This window comes from Cyrtonyx montezumae, unplaced genomic scaffold, assembly GCF_038088225.1.
Source record: "Cyrtonyx montezumae isolate F1298 unplaced genomic scaffold, pur_monq_1.0 scaffold_19, whole genome shotgun sequence".
Classification (NCBI taxonomy): domain Eukaryota; kingdom Metazoa; phylum Chordata; class Aves; order Galliformes; family Odontophoridae; genus Cyrtonyx; species Cyrtonyx montezumae.
In genome coordinates this window covers 3,838,201-3,854,505 of record NW_027071925.1, presented here as the reverse complement: position 1 = coordinate 3,854,505, position 16,305 = coordinate 3,838,201, and the positions used below count along the sequence as shown (strand labels likewise).

Here is a 16,305-nt window from a genome sequence, read left to right as displayed (position 1 = left end):
CTGCAAGTGCATCCCCTGCTGCCTCCTCGCTGTTGCCCGAACCGTGCAGCATGGGGGGGGGGGGAGGGACCCTTTTATTTTCTCCTTTCAATGCTTACGTTTTGCCCTGTCCCCGTCTCTTGCAGGCAGTATTTCAGATGCAGTCAGTGAAATGCCTTAAGTGTCAGGAGGAGAACCGGGTGGTGTTACCGTGCCAACACGCAGTGCTGTGTGAATCGTGCTCCGAGGAGGGCGAGTGCCCCATCTGCCATCCCAGCAGGCCCCATTCTCTCCAGTCGTGACCTTCCAAGGACACTTGTTCTAATCATATCATATAGAACTTTTTAACTTTATACGTACGTACATATATATGTATGTGTACATATATATATGTATGTGTAGATATATATATGTATATATGTGTGTGTACGTGCGTGTTTGTGTATGTGTATGCACACACACACACGTACCCACAGCAAACAAAAATTAGTTGCAGAGCACTTTTTAATATTTTACATCCTGTATCTAAACTGCCCCTCACCCATGCCCCACTAATTCTAACTCTTGAGGAACTTTGAGAGCTGTTTTTAATACAGATCAAAGGGCCATTTGCAAAGAGTCTACGTTTCTCCCCTTTTCTATTTAGGTGATAACAAATTTTTGACTATTTCCAGAAGGATTTAGAGTGGGCAAGAGGAGCTTCCACGTGCTTTCCAGAGGAAGAGTTGAGATCACGGGGGAGGATTGAGGTGGATTGAAATGACTTTCTCACATCTTTGATCTCCGTGCTCTTTCGCTGACCCAGCTTGGTTAAAGCTGTCCTCCCCGATGGAAGCTCCACTGGGTCCCTGCCTGGTGGGCCTCACATTGCCCGTCTCTGAATGTGCAGGAACTTTGTCTGTCATTTAAAACAGCAAAGTTTGCTTTTTAGAATTTTTTACACTCTTTGTATATTTGTATGAAAAGAAGAAAAGGGGGGAAGAAAATATATTGTACCTAGAGCAAGCCAGGCCCCCAGGTTCAGTGACTAATAATCATTGCTGATACAGCTAATGTTGCAGGTTTGAGCAGCCTCAGAGGCATCGTCCTTGTGTCAGCTGAAGCCCTTTGTGAAGGGGAAATGGATGTGCAGATCAGTTCTCTGCAGACACCCCTTTATTTGGTGGCTGCCAAAGAAGAATTTGTACTGTTTCAGACCAGACTGGTTTTCTTTTAGCTGCAGAGACCTCTTTTGAAGTCACTGCTGAATCATGTGAAAGGATTCCAGGCACAGTCTAAGGACTCTTTTTTTTTTTCCTTTTTTGAACAGAGTTGGCATTCCTCGTTTCAGCAGCTCAAGGGTGAACTGTGGGCTGCTAAGTCCAGCAGCCCTCATGCCAGGGATCATGTCAGCCTGTGGTGACAGAGAAAGCCCCGCATGGAGCAAACTGCTGATCAGTCAGTTGCAGGTGGAGGCTGGAGCTGGAGGAGAGCATACATTCCTTGCTTTCTGCTGCTCCTTAGGTGGGGATGCTTCTTCCTGCTCATCACTGTGGCACAAAACACAGTGCACGTTACGACTTAAGCTCATAAACGCAGCCACTGCTCATGTGTGTATGTGAAAGTGTGGTTGATGGGGGAACTGAAGCTGGTTAGTCTCGTGATGCCCTGTGGCAGTGTTTCTAATGTTAGTTACATTACTGAGAGGAGGGAGATAGAAAGGAAGAGGGCCTTCATTTCAAATTCTCATTGAAAGGTTCATAACTCGTCAGCCACTCTCTGTGGTGCAGTGTGGAGGTTGCTGTGGGGTGGCTGTGTGCTGAACCAGCCAGGTCAGGGCAGAAAGAGGCATCTCCACCTGAGGAGGGTTGCAGGGCTCCCCTCCTCCCTCCCGTCTCAGCCTCCTCTCCTGAGCACAGGGCTCTCCTTTGCCCTCACGTAGCTCTCACCAGTGTCACTGACCTGCTGAGTTTGTTTCGGGCTGTTGTCCCCAGTTGCCACCTGTAAAAAAGAGCTCAGGGACTTTTCTCCTCGTTAGGATCCTCTTTGTATTTGTCCACGGGGAATTTATTCTCTTCAGATCATTTCAGAAAGGCAAAGGAGGAAATCCCACAGACTAGTCCAACACAAGCCACGCTGTCTGGTGTGCTTTTTTCTAAGGAGAAAAATGCCTCCAGCTTAGACCTGCCAGCAGCTGAGCTTTCCCATGGCTTCCTTTACCAGCGCATCGGGTGGATTGCAGTAACCTCCTGGGATCTCAACCAGAAGGCTGCTCCGTCCTCAAAGAGGTTTTGCTTAGTGCAGGGATGCTGCCTGCACTGCCCCTCCCGGCCCTGGGAAAGCACTGGAACCTCCAGCAGCCCACTGTTGTAGGAACACCCGAACCGTTCCCTCTCAGAAAGCTTCACATTGTAACACGGCGATGTAATTAGGTTTGCTTCCATAATTGCACCTTTCCTTCGTGTGGGAAGGGTTAATATGCATTCCCAGATGATCTCTTAAGTACAGCTCTGTGTAGTTCTTTTTTTTTATTTCATGTTTTTCCCATTAACGTGTTGGTTTTGTTTTTTTTTTTGTAAAAGTGCTATTTTTTTCTCCTCCCATGTGTATTTTATTGTAACTAGCATCAGTTTTTTTTAATTTTTTTTTAAATGAAGAGACACTGTTGGGTGAATATTGTGGCTATGTTGTTTGGTTATATAGCCTTTGAATGTCTGTGCCATGGGGCAGTGTGTCTGCCTTGGTCTGATCTTAAGGAAAGACCTTTTATTAAAATATGTGAACATTTCTCCTTTTTTTTTTTTTTTTAGAGAAAAAAGGAAGGGGTGGGGAGCACAGTGGGGGGGGGGGAGAAGGAAAAAGCCCAATGAAGATATAAAATGTATATATATATTATTTTTTTTAACTAAAATAATAGGAAATAAGCTCTTGATTCAGGTCTTCGATATTTCGAAGAGCTGGAGCTCAGCACCCTGCTTTGCTCTTTGCCCTGTCCCCTTCAGCTGACACTCTGCCCCCTGTGTGCCCGTAGGATCTATAGGGAAGAGGTGCTCACCCCATTGGGGTTCCACAGAGGGGCACAAGGAACATTCCAGACCGCAGTGAGCATGTTTTTGTTGGGTTTTTGTTTGTTGTTTGGTTTTTTTTCCCCCTCCTTTTCAAAAGATAGAGCAGTTCCATTCTCTTACAACTGATACCGAAGGACCAAAGAAATTGAAGCTTAGGGGTGGCCCTTGTGTTTTGACATCCCCCTGCCCCCACAGCCCTGGGCTGTCCCCGTGCCCTGCCCCATCTCAGCACTCTCTTTACGAGCACCTCGGCTCTTCTCTCTTTCCTCCGGTGCTTTAAGAAACACTTCTTCAATCTAGGTCTCTCTGAGTTTGTTTGCTGCTTTAACCATAAAGAAGTATCCAAAATGTGAATGACTTTCTTAGGTAGCGGGTGGGAGAGAGAAGGTCACCTTTGTGTGAGCGTGGCAGAATTTCCTGCCCGAGTGAGGGCAGGGCAGGGCCGTGATCCATCCTCACGGCACCCTGTTAAGGCCTCAGGGCCTGCGGGGTGTAAAAAGACTTGTACAGCTCAACCTGGTGCTATGCCTACAGCCCCTCTCATGTACTGTCGAGCTTCTGGCCGGGGCAGGAGCTCCCTGTGCTGAGATGTGCAGCAATCCAGCAGATCCCAGGGGCGGCAGGGCTGGCTCAACGTGAGCTGTGGGTCCCCGGGACCGCTCTGAGCACGGCTGGTGCTGCCCGTGCACGTGGCTCCCTATTGCAGACAGTGACTTTTTCCTCCTCTTCGGGAGGCGGTGACCTCGGTGGCTTACCATGTGGGTCGGATGCTTCCCAGCTGAGAGCTGGGGGGGAAAGGAGTCTGACTCGTGTTGTGAAAGCACAGTATCTTAAAGGTCAATAAGCTTTTACTTGATGATAACAAAACAATACAGAAGCAGATGGCTTGAGACAACGATCTCCTGGCTAGAGAGATACCAAGACCACAAAGCTCTGCTGGAGGGAAGCTGAGAGCAGTGGTGAGCAGCAGTGTGGGCTGGCAGGGCCCCTCCAGCTCAGCCCCACCCGGGCAGCGATGTGGCACAGCCACAGTGGGAGCACGGAGCTCTCCTTGAGCATCCCCCAAAGCCTTTGTGCTCTGAGAACTCCTTCCCATGTGAGGCAGCCCCCAATGCCCAACAGACTCCGTAACTCATTGCTGTTCCTCTCTCTGTCTCCTTTTCCATCTGAGAGGGAAGACTTAGGACCAGTGTTTTCCTCCAGCACGCCCTGGAGCCATGGCCAGCAGCAGCATCGGCGTTCCCCACCTTACCACGTAGTGTTTCTCTCCAAGTGAAGTATTCCCACGGCTAGTGGTGAGATTTCTGGGGCTTCCCCACTCCGTAGCTTCCAACGTTAAAAACGAAATAAGTACAGTATGCGTTTCAAGTAATAATAATGATAATAATAATACACACTGCAGTATTTCTGGTGGCGATTCGTGGCCCCCGGGCTCCTCCTCAGCATCCCCAGGGTGGCTGGGGGATCCCCAGGAGGCCGGGCCGCCCCGAGTCCGTGTAGACGTTGGCAGAATGGTGATCAGTGGTGTGTAAACGTGTCGTTGATTCCATGTATAGAACTGTGATTTCAAACTGTCGTTCTCTCGTGCTCTGTAAATATGTGTTTTGGCTGTCGGAAACCTGGTTTAGACTCTTTTTCTTGGCAGAGTGAACTTTTGCATGTGGGTGTTGGGGGGGAGGGGGGTGGGGGGGCTGAAAAGAACTCAATCTGTGTCACAGTTTCCGAGGGCAGGATGGATTGGTTTGGGGTTTGGTTTTATGGGGTTGTTTTTTTTTTTTTTTTAGAGGACAATAAATTTTTATTTTTTTGCTAAGAAACAAAGAAAGCAAAGAATAAAGCAGCGTGTGTGCGTGTGTGTGTGTGTGTGTGTGTGTGCAGTGTGGCCGTGGGGGACACCCTGCTCCCTTCACCACGACCTCTCTCCCCCTGCACTGAGCCCTCGTCATCATTCAGGGGTTGCTCCTTAGGGTCGTGGTGCACATGGGCAGTGTGTGTCCGCAGGGTTGCTGTGCATTGCCCTCTCCAGGTTGCCAGGAGTGAGCTTTGACTGAAGGCTGCACGCACTGCGTGCTGTTACGCAGAGTGCAACAGTCATCCACGTCACCTCGCTTGTACTAAACGCTATTAACAGTGAGACAGCGCTGTGTCCTCTGAGCAGAAATGGAGCAGCCTCCCCCCTGCAGGCAGAGACCCTTCTCCTTTGACCCACTGCTGCACTGTGCTGCTCTGCAGAGCTGCACAGGGAACACAACCCAGCCGTGGTAATCCCTCCTGCACGTCAGCACCAAAGGAGCTTTTCATCCGCCCCCATCGCCAGCTTGACCTGAATTGCCTGCACAAGAAAAATCCAGGGGGGCAAACAACAGGCAGCCCCAATCCCACAGCAGTGCTGCAGCCCCAATCCCACAGCAGTGCTGCAGCCCCAATCCCACAGCAGTGCTGCTGCCCCAATCCCACAGCAGTGCTGCAGCCCCAATCCCACAGCAGTGCTGCAGAATGCTGGGGCTGGGGACACAGCCACGCAGTGTAGTGTTCATCTGCAGGGAAACCCCCAAACCCCTCCTGAGCCCCACGCTGGGCACTGCTGGGGGCAGGACCTGCTGTCCCAACCCGTGCTCAGGCTCCGGCCCTGGGGTCCCACTCCGGACCCCCACATTTAAGGCCCTCCACTCCTCACGCCGTCTCCTTGGACTGCTTGGCTCTCTGCTTGCGCAGCTTGACAAAGGCCTGGGCCTCCTTGTCCCCCTTCCTGCACTCCAGCAGCTGCAGGATCTCATCTCCTAGGGGGAGAAAAGGGGAATGATGTGAGGGGAGGGGGGCGGGGGATGCACGGTGTGGGGTTGGGAGTGGGACCCCCCCCCTCTTGTACCTCCGGGTTTGGGGTGGGTGAGCGGGAGGCGTGTCTGGGGCACCCATCCCATGTCAGCCTGGTCCTCGTCAGCATCCAGGCCGGGCACGTGGTGCAGGGGGAAGAAGGCTTCTCCCTCCAGGTCGTTGGCCCCCAGCGTGTCGTAGTCGAAGACAGTGAGCAGCAGGCAGGCCCCGTCCTGGCGGCACTTCTCGGGGGGGATGAGGCTGTGGGGTGGAACACATGGGGACATCTTTCATCATGCAGTTCCCCCATGTTGGGGCTTCAGGGTGGGAAGCCCCTGGGACACCCCCCCCCTCCTTCCCGTGCCGTGTTTCAACCTCTCCCCATAGCACCGGCCCACGGAGTAGGGGACAGGAGGTGAAAGACAGCCCACGTACAACTCGAAGGCTTCATCGAAGAGGGGGTGCAGCTCGTTCCTCTTGCACTGGGTGGTGCGGGCCACCACCTCCGGGAACTCGTGCCGGGGCTCCAGGGTGAGCTGCACAAAGGGATCACTGGAGCCTGGAGGGGAGCAGCCATCAGCTTCCCCTGCTCACAGGAGTCCTGGGCATCACCCAGAGCCCCCAGCCCTGCGAGGTGGGGTGGGACATCCCCCTCCTGGCCCAGAGTGACTCCATAGAGGGACATAACCCCCTTCTCCCCTCAGCTCGCCGCGGGGAAACCCTGGGCTCTCACCGTTGGAGTCCAATGGGATGAGGTTGGCAGCGTTGAGGACCTCCACGCGCAGTTTCTGCTCCGAGGGGCGGTACAGAGCTTTGATGGTCACGGCCCCGTACTTCTCCGAGCTGACGTCCAGCTGCAGAGGGGCAGGGGCTGTTGTGGGGGCCTGGAGCAGGGGCCGTGGGCAGGTTGTGTTGGGAAGGGGTGGGGGTCCCATCCTGACTCCCACCTGCTCCTGGATCCGGGTGCTGAAGTACTTCTGGATGAGCTTGCGGCTGGTGGAGGAGCACAGGGCCAGGCGGCTCTCCAGTGACTGAGGGGAGGACGAGGTGGGGGACGATCAGGGTCAGCAGCCTTGGGGCTGCCCCTCCCCATCAAACACCCTAAGGACATCCTGGCACCTCCAGCACCATACCAGGAAGGCGGTGCTGTGGAGGGTCTCCAGTGGCAGCCCGCAGCCCTCGGCGTGGAAGCACAGCTCCAGGCTCTGGGGAGGAGGATGCTGTTAGTGACACCCAGGCACCCACCCAGGGACCCCCCCCACGCCCTCCCCAGGTACCTTCAGGGCACAGTTCAGCTTCCTGCAGTGCTGCATCGAGGGCACCTGCGGCCCCGCAGCCGCTGTCAGCACAACCAAGGTGTGATGCCACAGCAGGGCCAGGAGGCTGCAGCGAGGGGAGGGGGCAGTGAGATGGGGGGCAGGGAACCTGCTCATCCCACTGAGCTCAGCCCCACCCCAAGAAGAGGCACCCCTGAGCCCCACGGGGGTCCTCGGTCACCTTTTGAAGTTCTCCTGCACCAGGTGCTCGTTGAGATACTGCAGCTCTGACTCCAGGAACCTCATGAGAGGGAGGATGGACTGCACAGGAGAAGAGGGTGGTGGGGAGGGCACGGGAGGGGCTGCATTCAGCAGGGCACAGACAGGGTGGGGGTTTAGGCCAAGTGCTTACATCCTCAGGCTCCTGCACATTGTTGGAGGCCGACAGCTCCTGGATGTGTCTGGCGATCCCTGCTTCCAGCTGAAAAAGCACACAGAGGCAAGGGGCTTATTTCCATCCCCTTGGGTTAAGCTTCCCCACTCAGTCCGGGTGCAGGGCAACTGGTGGCACCTTGGTGGCCAGGGCTTGCACCACATCCTGGACCTCATGGTCCAGACAGGAGACGGTGCTGTCGAGCTGGTGGTGCAGCGTGTGCTGGATCTGCTGCTGGTCAATGACAGCTCCCGTGCGCTGCTCCAGCTGGGCCCAGTCCAACTGCAACGGCAGCTTCAGGATGAGCAGTCGCAGCTGCTTGATGTTGTTCACCACGATGCAGAGCTGGGGAGGAAGGTCATTACTCAAGTTATCCCTCTGGCTCCAACCCCAACCTCTCATCCCTACCCTAAATTCCACCCTCATCATTCCCGTCCCGTCCTCGTTCCCATCTCCACCCTCACTCTCATCTCCAACCTCATTTCCCACCCTCATCTCCATCACTATTCCCATTCCCACCCCCATCCCCATTCTCTTTCCCATCCTCATTTCCATCCCATCCCTCTTTCCAAACCCACACTGTTTCCCTCCTGATTTTCCACGATGACGGCCATCAGGGGCAACTGCTCCCCACAAAACTCAGACCCAGGACAGTGGCTGCTCAGAAACAACAACCAAGCCCTGCCTCCCCCTCAGCCCAGTGTCCTGCCCGGACACCAACCCTGTTGGCTGCTTCGCCCTCGTTCTGTTCGCTCAGTGACAGAGCCTCAGCCCTCTCCTTGATGAGCCGGCAGTACATCAGGGCGATTTTGCACATATCCTACAGGGTGGATAATACAAACATACATACATACAAACGGGACCAACGGGGCAGCACGGAGACCACCACATCGGCACCACACCGGCCCCATTCACTGGGACCTGTCTTCAAAAGCAAGAGGAAACTCCTGCTGCTTGTGTTTGCCTGCCAGACCCAAGTGCACAGACCTCCACGAGCTTCACCATGATCATGAAGGCTTCCTCAGGGTCTGGCCAGTTGAGCTGCTGCCAGGTCTTCACGATCTGGGCATAGCAGGTGGACAGGTCAACGGTGGATGTGCTGTGCTTGTTGTGCTCCCCGAAAGGCGTCAGCTGGGAGGGCACAGAGCAAACCCAACTGAGCCACCCCCAACAGGGGAGCTGCTCCTTCGTTTTAGGACCACCACTAGATCCTTCCTATGCCCACCCTCACTCTGTGCCATCACCTGACCACTCTGGGGAATGGAGAAGATGAAAATGCAACAGCCCAAGCTCTCTGCTCATTCTAGATCCCAGTGTTGAGCTGCACTGAGTAACAGGGTGAGGGGCCCCCAGCCCCATAGCCTTCCCTCCCCTCTTTTTGAAGGTCAAAAGAAAGGGCTCATAGAACGGGTCAAAATGCAGGGAGGGGAACCAGCCCGTTCCCAGGCTGCAAGTGGGACCTCCATGGTGGCATCATTGCCATGAAACAGGCATGGGGGTGAGGACCACAGAGGAGTAAATTGCCATGGGAAAAAAAGACCCCATTGGGAGTGTGTGAGGGAGCTGGTGAGATCCCAAACGCTGGGAGAGATGTTCTCCTGAGTCACCTGGTCCATCTGCACAGCCCTCTGTGCTCTCTCCAGAGCGATGCTGTAGGCCTTCTGCAGCCACTGGGGCACAGCTTCCTTGAACCACTGGTGGAAATCACTCAGAGCCAATGGCCCATCCCTGCGGATGGAGAAAACAGCTTCTCCCAGTGCACAGCGATGGTAAAAGGCTACCAACTCTCCATCATCTCATGCACGAGAAACAGAATTAGGAGAAAACTCCCCCTGTAGAGGTATGCATCAAACTCAAGAGCGTAGAATCATAAAATAGAGTTGGAAGGGATCAGTGTGGATCACCAAATCCAACTAAGGATCCCATAGATCATCACATCCAAGCCTGAAACCCTTGGTACCTCTTTGGGAGGAAGTCCTTCATCCTATAGAGCTCCTGCAGGTTCAGATAGAGTTGGAAAAGGCTCTCAGCTGTGGGCTTGGACATGCCAGTGTCGACCTCACGCAGCTGCTCCTGGACATGCCCCGCAACCTGGTGGTGACAAAGGGGAGAAGGGCAGCTCGTGGGGCGCAGAGCTAGCGGGGTCCAGCTGGGGAGGCATGGGCTGTCTGAAGCCATGGGGTCAGCTCATGGCACTCCCTTTCACTTGGCATTTCAGGAGATCCTTTGGGTCAGGCATATAGATAAATAATGATGGTGACTTTAGGGGCATGCAGGGAAAGATGGGATTTCCCTGGCTTGCTTCATTTCCAGGCTTGCAACAAGAAGCCAACCCCAAAGGCTGGAGAAATATCTCAGCCAGGCTTTAGAGCTCAGCTCCAGGACTGCAGAGCAGACACAGGATCACCCACCAGGCTCTCCAGCTCCAGGTAGGCGATGGAGAAGAGATTCAGCTTCAAGATTCTATGAAGAGAGAAACAAAATCAGGAGCCAGCCCCTGCTCAGCAAACCCAGCCCACCCCTGGGCCATTAGGGAGAGGAGAACTCTGCAGGGCAGAACTGGGTCCACTCAGTGATCTCCTCTCACAGGCAGAACCCAAGGACCAGGGAACAAAGCATCCAAGTGCCTCATTGCTCCTGGTGCCATGAAAAGTGGTTGAGGAGGGGTCGAGCTCCACACCCCACCTGATGAAGAATTTATTCCAGACTTTCTGGCACTGCTGGAGATCTCCTATCACCTCCAAAAGGAGTTTGGCCAAGGCTTTGCCATTTTCCTCCATGCTCTGTAGAAGAAGAAACAGCTCTTTTGGGACACTCAGCGACACTGAGACGATCTGAGCTCCATTCCCACATTAGGAGCACTGTGCTCGCAGGGCTGGTCTGGGCACCATGGCTCTGGAGAGGCAGAGGTGGGGACTGACCTTCACCATGGGCTGGAGGTGCTGCTTCTTCATGTGGAACCACTCTGTCGTGCCTGACTGCAAGAGAGGAGCGTGGTGAGACTGCCCTGAAGCCAGGGGACCACGCCAACCACGGGGCTTTGCAGGAAGCCAGGCAGGGTAGGGGGTGGGTGGCAGGTCCCACTACCTTGAGTGCCTCAGATACCATTCTGGGGAGGTCAGGGCTGAGTGTGCACAGCTCTCTGAAAGCTTTCATCTTGCACATCTGGACCAGGACCCTGCAAAGGGAGAACTGTTGGCAAAACCCTGCACCAGCCCCTCCAAGGCAACACCTCTTCCCCAGGAGACCCTACTCAAACAGTTCCCCCAACAAGGGGACTCACCGGAGCAGGGACTGCAGCCTCTCAGTGGAGCTCACAACAGAGAGAGGGAAGATGATGCGGTACCTCCGGATGAGGGACACCCCATAGGTCAGCAAGGACTGGAAGGATTCTGCCAGCTCTGCTTTCTGGGAGATGGAAGGGATCTGTGCACGGTGCTGGGACCATGGTGCCATGTAGGAGAGAGCCCAAGGCTCTCACTTCTCCCCTGGTGCCCCCAGGAGCTGCTCCCCGGAGGGGCTGAGCTGAGTTCTGTGCTAAAACCTCATTGCTATGCATGAAACTTCCCGAATCTCAGCAGGGTGCTTGGATGCCCTGGGAAAACAGGCCATGGGGAGGCAGTGGGAACTGGGTCAGATTTGATTTTCACAGGGCTTAGGATCGAGAGCAGTGATGGAGGAGGGCAATAGGAGCAGCTTCTCTGCGATGGGGAACAAATTCCCATAAGGGGTTCCTCGGTCTGTCCTGGTCCCGTGGCTGTTTGCCCACCAGTAGCACCCTGCAGCCCCATAGCCCACAAGCTCCTGCCCTTCCCACAGCACAGAGAGGGAACTGTGGCCAGGAGTTGGTGCGAGGAGCACACCTCCCTCCCCGTGTCCCACCTGCTCCGGCCGCAGGCGCTCCTGCAGCCACTGGTACTCGATGCTGGTGATCTGGTGCAGCAGGCAGCTGCTGTTGAACTCCAGGCTCTGGTACAGCTTGCTGTACGCCAGCCACCGCCTGGGGATTTGGGGAGAGGGTGGGCTGAGCCCCGAGGGGCTGGAGCAGGGCTCCCCAAGGCTACTGCAGCCAGAACGGGGAAACCAACAGGGGATACTCACGCCATGACCTGGTGGAAGTCCGAGAGGTCCTTTTGTGTGGCATGCAGGTACAGCACAGTGCTGGCGTGCGGGCTCAGCTCCCCATCCCAGGCAGTGCTACCAGCCTGCCAGGATGCACAGCCAGGTCAGGAGCCCTGCAGTAGGCTCATAGGGACCCAGGCATGGCCAGGGTGAACCCCATCACGGTGCAACACATCAGTGTAGGGGCCTCCAAAGGTACTCCCCATCCCATCCCATCCCATCCCATCCCATCCCATCCCATCCCGTCCCGTCCCGTCCCGTCCCGTCCCGTCCCATCCCATCCCTTTCCTGCTGCTCCTCTCTTCCCACAGCACCTGGTGCTGCAGGATCTCGTGGGACACCAGCTGCTGCAGGAGGTGGCGGTGCACGGTGTAACTCGGCTGCGTTCGGCTGCAGGTGGTGGCCCTCTGGAATGAGACAACCCATGCAAAGCAATAACCATCCCCTGCCCGAGCAGTTGGAGAGCTGGGGACGCGGGGACACAAGAAGCGTGGGGTTGGAGAACTCAAGTCAAAGTGTGAAGTGTCCCAACCCCTCTGGTCCCAGAGATGGGATGCAGAGGATGGGGATCTGGGGGTAACCCGCCCTGCTGAGGCGGTGGTTCCCTCACTCCTACCTTCTTGTGGGTCAGCAGGAACTGCAGGTGACACTGACCCCGGTTGGGATACGTCTCTGTGCGCGGCTCCAGTTGGTACCACTGGTCATCCCAGCAGTGCAGGTCCTGCACGAGCAGAGACGAGGGGCAGAGCTGTTCCCACAGTGCTGGGGATGTGGCATTGCTCCAGGGACCTGGGAGCTGTGCTGCTGTGGCACTGGGGTCCTGGTCACCCCTCCCCCCCAGGCTTTGCTCACATCCAGGTCTCACCTTCAGGCGGAGGACCACGTTCCCCAGGAAGTCATCCTGCCCTTTGTCCTTGCGAGCATCCTTAAAGATCCTGAAAGGCAATAGCAAGAGTTGAAGGGACGCACACAGCCACCAACCTGGGGCAAAGCAAGGCAATATGGGGATAGCAGAGAGCCACCACCCTGCCTCCCTTCCTCCAAGGACATTTAGCAAAGCCAGGAAGCAAATGTGCGATTTGCACATGGCAGCACGCACCGTTTGAGGCCATGGAGGTCCGTCAGCTCGCCCAGCTTGTGCCGCACCGACTCCACCGTGTCCGAATCCCTGCATGAGCAGCAGGGGAAAGGAACTGGTGTGATCGGAGACCATTGCAAGGGGAAATGGGAAAAGTGGCCCTCCCAGCCCCACGCTGGGAGGCAGAACCCCGCTCCGGCTGCGCTCACCACATGTCCAGGTGGAAGCTGGCTGTTTCCATGTCCTCAAACTCCCTGAAAGGAATGGACAGCAGCTGTCACTGCAGCAGGGACAGCAGCACACGGCAGGACAGCGGCCTCTGGGAGGTGGGGATGGAAGTGGGGATGGATGGAGGTGGAAGTGGAGATGGAGGTGTGGAAATGGAGACCCCACCCCACCCCATGAGACCCCCTTAGTAGCAATGGGACAGAGGGGTGGCAGATTACAGGATGAACGTCTCGTCCCACACTGGGTTCAGGGTCTGGCTGATGATTTGTGTGCGATGGATCTGGTCTTCAGGGATGAGGTCCTTGACCACCGCCTTCAGCCTCCTCTTGTTGTCAGGGTGGGCTGGTTCCTGGCTCTTGGACTCGATGCCCAGCAGGCAGTACGGGTCGCTGAACCCTGCAAGACCCAGCAGTGCTATCCCTGCTGCGAGCAGCAGCTGTCCCCTTTCTACAAAGCCACCCACCCAGCTCTGCTTACCGCTGACGTCTTTACCCAAAATCCCTTTGGCTTCCTTCACGGTTGCTTTCAGACAAAAAATTGGGCTCTGGCAGAGAGAAACGATTGCTTAACGAAGGGGAAAAGCAGCCACAGTGTGCACTGCTGGATGCACGCTGTGATGCTGCTCACAGTGAGGTCCTGGGGTGTCACTGACCCCAAGAGGCAGTTCAGTGCCCCTTGTCACAAACAGACTCAGCCCCTGCATAGACCTGGGCCATCCTGAACCCAAGCCCAGCAGCACCCCAGCACAGAACCTGCCCTGCTCCCTACCTCCAGCTCCTGGACCTGCTGTGCGATGGCCCTGTGCTCCTCCTCATCCATCCCGAAAGCCTGTTACAAACATTAGGGCCGGTCATGGATGCGGCCCCACCAAGTGGTGGCTGGAGGGCAGCCAGGGGCTTTCCAGCTGGAAGGGCGAGGTGCAGCAGGAAGGCTGGGAAAGCTCATCAGGGAGAACCTCCTGACCACCCTGATGACATCCCCAACCCTTTGGGGTCTTTAGGAATTGCCTTCCGAGGGTCCCATGGGGGGAGCACGCACCTTCTGCACGTAGGCACAGAGCTCCTGGGTGTCAGAGATATGCTGGGGCTGGGGTTTGCCCAGACGGTGCCGGATGGTGTAAAGCACCTCCTGGTAGAGCAGGGACAGCTGCAGGGACAGCACTGTCACATCGCTGCCATGGCAGGGACGTGGGCACGCGTCCTCCCTCGTCCACCACCGCCCTCCTCCCCAGTGCACCCAGGGGATGCTGACAGCAGGGTGCTGCTGCTGCTGCACCCAAAGGTGCCGTCCCCATGCCCCAGAGGCCCCAGTGATGCCACCACGGGAGCCCACGTGCCCGTACCTCTTGCTTGGAGAAGCGGTGTGAGAGGTCCATCTGGAGGAACAAGAGGGGAAGGAGGGGTTTCTTATGAGGTCTGGGGCACAGTGACAGTGGGGATAAGGTGGGCTCGTCCCAAAGCTGCCATTAGACCCTGAAGATGCCCTAATGGCACTTAAAGCAAAGCAATGAAAGCCATTGTTCCCTCTGCCCATCCTCAGCCGGGGATGGTGACTCGGCCACCGTGAGATGGGTGACCATAATGGTGCTCTGTGCCACTTGGGAGCGCAGTGGGGTGACTGAGAAAAGCAAAAAACAATCATCTCCTATCTCAGAGATGCTTCAGACTCGTTTGGTCCTTCCCATGCTGAGCACGAACCCACCGCAGGTGGGGCTGCAGTGTTTTGGGGATGGATGAGCCCAACCCAAGACCCGGAACGACCTTGGGATCCTCCTAGTGGGGAAAAAAAAAACCCCACCCACTGGATCATCACTGTTTGCTTACGGCAAATCCGGGGCTGCCGTAATCCCCCGGCCATCTGCGCTGGGCTCTGCTCCGCCACCGCTGCGGGCTTAAGGCTGGGGCTGCTCCTGCCCACAGCGGGGCTGCAGTGAGCCCACGTGGACAAGGGGCGTGGAGCTGGCCGCGGGGGGACTGCTGTCGTTTGGGAGCTCACTCCCACTTCTCACCCCATTTCTCCACCTGAGCACCTTTCCCCCATCAGCCAGCCCCGCACCCCGCAGCCCCACGCTGCTCTCCCACGGCCACCGCGTCCCAAACGCCGTCCCAGTCCCACGGCACATACCTCGGGGCTCTCCTCCTCCCTGGGGAGGGTCCCCGTGGGCGCTCCCCCTGCAGCCGCCATCCCGGGCCCAGGCTGAGCAGCCCCCCCCAGCTCTGCTGCTGCTTTTGTTCACATGACCAGAGGAAACCGCAGCCCCTATCGCACGGGAAACGCGCAAAAGGAGCCGAAGCACGCAGCACCCGGCCCCGCGGGGCACGAGTGGGGTGAAGGGAGGGCGTCACATCCCCAAATCAACCGTGAATTGAGAGAGAGTGGGCAAAAGCAGTCAGGAGAAGGCAAATGCCATCGGAGGTGAGGGGGGGACACACAGCAGTGGCACGGAGGGTCTGGAGGACCACATGAGCACGAGTGGGGGACCCCACAGCATCAGTGGAAATGGGCTGGGATCTGCGGTGCGCAGATACCCCACGGCACGCGGCCGTTTGCACGAGCTCAGGCTGAGAACTGATGCAGTCGCTGCACACGTGGATGGGGACAGCGGCGGGGTTTTCCTCGCTGGAGGGGGGGGGGAGGGGCAGCCCTCGTGCTGCCGGGCGGTGCAGCAGGAAACGAGGGAGGAGCCGGGGCTGCTGACCTCGGTCCCAGTAAACGCTTCATACGATTGCAGTGCGCAGATGCCCGTGCCGGCAGCGCCCACCCCTCCGATGCCTAGCAGAGCCGGGCTGAGCTCAGCATCACGTCCCCTCTGCTCCCCAGTTTGGGGCTCCCTTTGCCCCCCGCCCCGCTCACAGTGCCTTAGTGCTGCTCAGGGTTCTCCCGAGCTCGGCCCATAGGAATCCCGGCTTAGTGCTCCTTGGGCGAGCGGAGGAGGAGGCCCTGCCCTACAGAGATGCTGAGCACTGATGTGGGACGTCAGCACTGCATGCTGCTACTATCAGAGGAAAGCAGAGATGTGATGCTCATGGTGCTGCTGGGAAACGAAGGATTTCCTCTCTGCTTTGGTGGCAAAAAACAAAATCTGTCATAGCAAAGAGCAACCACAGAGATAAAGGCGCAGCACCCTGAGCTGCTCACACCTCTGCTGCTTCTCCCCAGCAGAAAGTTAACGAGGGCAGAGCAACACCCTCCACCCCCCCAGCACCGGGAGCAGCTTCCAGAAGCAGCACCGCTTTCTGCTTAGCAGGGATAACCCCAGTGAGCAGAACACCCCGAGCCTGCAGGACCCTGCAGCCCCACGATCACTGCTGGGCCACGCACCATATATGTGCACACGATACAGAGTGA

General features: G+C 56.6%; 2 protein-coding genes across 7 annotated transcripts in view; one reads left to right on the top strand and one right to left on the bottom strand.

Annotated features, from left to right (window-relative positions):
* Positions 1 to 1,540, top strand: part of UNK (unk zinc finger) — a 36,572-nt gene extending 35,032 nt beyond the window's left edge. For all 6 annotated transcript variants that reach the window (XM_065735233.1, XM_065735235.1, XM_065735238.1 and 3 more), the window contains one exon: positions 126 to 1,540. In XM_065735233.1, the coding sequence (XP_065591305.1) occupies positions 126 to 281 (156 nt within the window). In that variant the 3' untranslated portion in view covers positions 282 to 1,540. The remainder of the gene's footprint in view (positions 1 to 125) is intronic.
* Positions 1,541 to 5,599: 4,059 nt separating this feature from the next.
* UNC13D (unc-13 homolog D) lies at positions 5,600 to 15,156 on the bottom strand. The gene is made up of 32 exons (XM_065735223.1): positions 15,082 to 15,156; positions 14,300 to 14,332; positions 13,996 to 14,103; positions 13,726 to 13,785; positions 13,435 to 13,501; positions 13,176 to 13,353; positions 12,939 to 12,983; positions 12,751 to 12,819; positions 12,517 to 12,586; positions 12,268 to 12,372; positions 11,966 to 12,058; positions 11,631 to 11,734; positions 11,412 to 11,529; positions 10,813 to 10,937; positions 10,617 to 10,707; positions 10,451 to 10,507; positions 10,215 to 10,312; positions 9,941 to 9,992; positions 9,490 to 9,620; positions 9,137 to 9,257; positions 8,517 to 8,660; positions 8,251 to 8,349; positions 7,668 to 7,874; positions 7,509 to 7,577; positions 7,338 to 7,417; positions 7,118 to 7,223; positions 6,974 to 7,045; positions 6,788 to 6,871; positions 6,574 to 6,694; positions 6,276 to 6,399; positions 5,896 to 6,101; positions 5,600 to 5,806 (listed from the first exon to the last, which is right to left on the bottom strand). Exons 1-32 carry the CDS (start codon positions 15,139 to 15,141, stop codon positions 5,700 to 5,702), a joined length of 3,204 nt encoding a protein of 1,067 aa, XP_065591295.1. The 5' UTR covers positions 15,142 to 15,156; the 3' UTR covers positions 5,600 to 5,699.
* Positions 15,157 to 16,305: the final 1,149 nt, after the last annotated feature.